This window comes from Vicia villosa, unplaced genomic scaffold, assembly GCF_029867415.1.
Source record: "Vicia villosa cultivar HV-30 ecotype Madison, WI unplaced genomic scaffold, Vvil1.0 ctg.000339F_1_1, whole genome shotgun sequence".
Classification (NCBI taxonomy): domain Eukaryota; kingdom Viridiplantae; phylum Streptophyta; class Magnoliopsida; order Fabales; family Fabaceae; genus Vicia; species Vicia villosa.
Genome location: NW_026705151.1, coordinates 1105469 through 1108838, shown reverse-complemented (window position 1 = coordinate 1108838; position 3370 = coordinate 1105469). Strand labels below are relative to the sequence as shown.

Below are 3370 nucleotides of genomic sequence, written 5' to 3'. Positions count from 1 at the left end.
ATGAAAAGAATGAATTTGTGAGCAAACTCACATCCATCGCATAAATAATTAATCGTTTAAAATTGCCATATTCCTATAAATATAATAAAATTAAAGTGAACTAAATATCCATATATTTATATTTTTCCTTTATCTATATTATTTTATTTATATTTTTTCTCTTCTTTACCTAATAATCAAGTATTTTTTCTATATTTTTTCATTTATAATATATATCGAAGTATTACCATAATCATGTTATCTTCTGTTTGAGATAAATTGTGAACGGCACATCAAACTAGTGGTCTCTTCCGTTTCTAATTATTTTAAATAAATAAAAAACATAAATGTTTGTTTGTTGTTCACAATTGTTTGTTTTCTTATTTTGCCATTTTTCGTTTTGTTATACCCATCATATGAACAAGATTGACGATGATTCCAATAACACATGCATGAGAAATTCCTATGATAATTAACTTATAATTACACAACAAAACAAACATCAAGCTCACATATTGCATTACAAACCCAACATTTCCACTCTTTACCACCTAATTAACAATATAATTGTTATGCCGTTTCTTCTTTCTATTTTTTTGTGTTTAAATATTGCTATTATGTCATATTCACAACCTTTATTGTTGTTAACTCAATTATTCAATAATTCTCTTTACCCTCCTCATTTTATTTCTTCTTGATTCCTTGTATTTATTTTGTGTATATCATGGGTTGTGGCATCTCAACCATGAATGGAAATGATACATCTCCAGGCCGGCATCATTTTAAGGGTCGGTTCCGTCATCAAAATATTATTGTTTCACCCATTGCGAAAAACAATGACAACATGTATAATTATGAAACTATTAAAGATGATGATGATGATGATGGAAATCATGAAGCAATAATGAGGGAGGAAGGGTTCAATGGTAATAGATTGAAAGACAGAAAAATTATGGAAGATAGAAGTGATCAAGAGGAAAGGAATGAAAGAAAACAAGAAAAATTAAAGGAGGATAATGGTAGCAATAATAAAAACAACATTGGTACAAATTATGAAGAGGGGGAGAATAATTATAAGAATAGGGATGAGTGGTTTATTGGACCTGGATCACCAAGTTTTAGGGAATATTGTAATGATTATGATACTGGGTATAGAAGCTCTATAGGAGATTCCAATGATTATCCTCAATATGGAGAAAGCACAAAGAATAGTAGTGAGTAATGTGACTCATATCATGTGTTTTTTTAATTATATTTTTCTCTTGTAGTTAATCATGTTAATTTGTTTAAGTTATAATTCTAAAATTTTATTGGCCATAATTTGTTAATTAGATACTCTTGAATTATATAATTTTTTTAATGGATTGATATGATTCATTTTCTAGGTGATGAAGATTCAACAAAACCAGTAAATGGTCGTTCCAAAGAGGTTTGATCATGTGTTCTTTTCCGAGTTTTTTTGGTTTACTCCGCTTGATAATTTACTATAAACATTAAATTTTATAAATTATATATATATATATATATATATATATATATATATATATATATTCTAATATACTACCCAATTGATTAAACTATGTTCTTATGTCTTTTTAGCAAGAAGCTGAGAAGAAAGAGAGAAAAGGGCGAGGGGGATTTAGGAATGCTATGCATAAAGGAAAGGGAAGAGGAGGAAAGAGAAATATTTTAAATTTTGGTTGTTATAACTCTAACACTCAATCCTATGCAGAAGACTCTTTCAACAAAGTTGTAGAAAAAACTACATGAAAACAAGAGATCTTTACCTAATCTAGACACTTCAATTTGGTTATTGATTAGGTTTAGAAGAAATACAAAACTATTATTGATGGTTAAATATATATTTAGAAGATTTAATGGAATTTTGAATTTATTTAATCAAATCATGATATGTATATAATATTTTTGTAAAATATGATTGCCTTTTACTATTTCTAACTTACGTAATTTTGTATTTGTTCATCTTCTTATAGTTTAGGGGTTAAAAAGATAAAAATTAAAAAGTTATTTTATTGTGATTTTAGGACATAAATTTATACTTATATAATAAATTTTAGGACACCCATTTATGTTGATATGATTGATTTTGGTCTATAAAGAAAAAAATACCTCAATGTTTTTTAAAATTCAAGTGTGATTTATTAATATTGCATTGATTGTATACAAATTAAATAAATAATATATAAAAATATGTGACTTATATACTTAGTGTCTTAGTATCCTCAGAGGCTTTAAGGAGGCCCTCCTTATTATGCTCATTGTTGTCTTTGATACTATCACTAACTCCATGACAAGGGACTACGTACTTAACCAAGTTCCAACTTTGTGAGGGAACAAGGTGAATTTTAATGTATAGGATCATTGTATTAAAACATTTGTTGGAAATATACCAATTTTTGAAGAATTCTGAATTAATCTTGATGAATAATAATCAATCACATTGATCGATTTCCCTTTTTCTCTTCACTCTTCACTCAAGTGAATCAACTACACATTGGTTGCAAGATGATTATGTTGCACAAAGATAATGAAAGAAGAAAAGAAAAGATGAATTGGGGAAGAAAAGAGAATTAGGTTACGAAGAGGGGAAGAAGAAGAAGAAATTTTTTGCAAAGTTTTGCTTTTTCTCTCAATTGAGATTTTATTCAACTATGCAACTGCATATTTTACAAAGATATGGGTTACTCCTTATTTATAGGTTGAGTTTGTTTGCTCACTAAGAAAACTCCAACTAACCGGAATCATCTAAACAACACAAAATAAAGCTAAGTCAAAATCTATGTCGAGGCACACTCCTTCGACATTTTGATAACTCCTTGCTTCTGTCGAGCAACATACTTCGATACAAGAAATTAAATTCTTAACAAGATTTTTAAACAGTATAGTTAGACAGGGTATTTTATTGGTAGGTAATGGCGATGTAAATAATAATATAGTAATATGGAAGACTCAATCTTGAGAGAGAAAATGTTAAAATTTAAATATTAGTGGTTTGTTTTACATCAACTTTCAATGAGTTAAATAAAGTGTTTTTCTTTATTTGTGGTTCTGATTAATAATTGTATTAATTTTTTAATTTATCTTACTCTTGGCTAAGTGGCCGACAACCAATGCAAAATTTGGTTAGATAATTATTTAATAAATCACTAGTGTAATAGTGAATATGTAAGGTTTGAATCGAATATCAATATGGAAATATGGATGTATAAAGCATGTCACTATATCACTACATGAATATAGTGAGAAATAAGAGAGAGTTTTGACGTTTCTACTAATGTGTGTGGTTAGACAGATAAATCAGTAAGTCCATCAGAATAAGATTCACTTTTGAACATAAAATATAGATACTAGGAGGATGACCAATTTTTTG

The 3370-nt window shown here is 27.8% G+C and overlaps 1 protein-coding gene across 1 annotated transcript; it reads left to right on the top strand.

Moving 5' to 3' along the window:
• Positions 1–266: 266 nt before the first annotated feature.
• Positions 267–1843, top strand: LOC131626952 (uncharacterized). The gene is made up of 3 exons (XM_058897786.1): positions 267–1193; positions 1365–1408; positions 1579–1843. Exons 1-3 carry the CDS (start codon positions 704–706, stop codon positions 1747–1749), a joined length of 705 nt encoding a protein of 234 aa, XP_058753769.1. The 5' UTR covers positions 267–703; the 3' UTR covers positions 1750–1843.
• Positions 1844–3370: the final 1527 nt, after the last annotated feature.

Bases quoted from the DNA above. Each gene is read 5' to 3' on its own strand.
- LOC131626952 (XM_058897786.1), top strand. From the start codon at position 704: ATGGGTTGTGGCATCTCAACCATGAATGGAAATGATACATCTCCAGGC. The intron at 1,194-1,364 runs GTGAGTAATGTG...TTCATTTTCTAG, and splicing joins AGAAAGCACAAAGAATAGTA to GTGATGAAGATTCAACAAAA. The intron at 1,409-1,578 runs GTTTGATCATGT...ATGTCTTTTTAG, and splicing joins TAAATGGTCGTTCCAAAGAG to CAAGAAGCTGAGAAGAAAGA.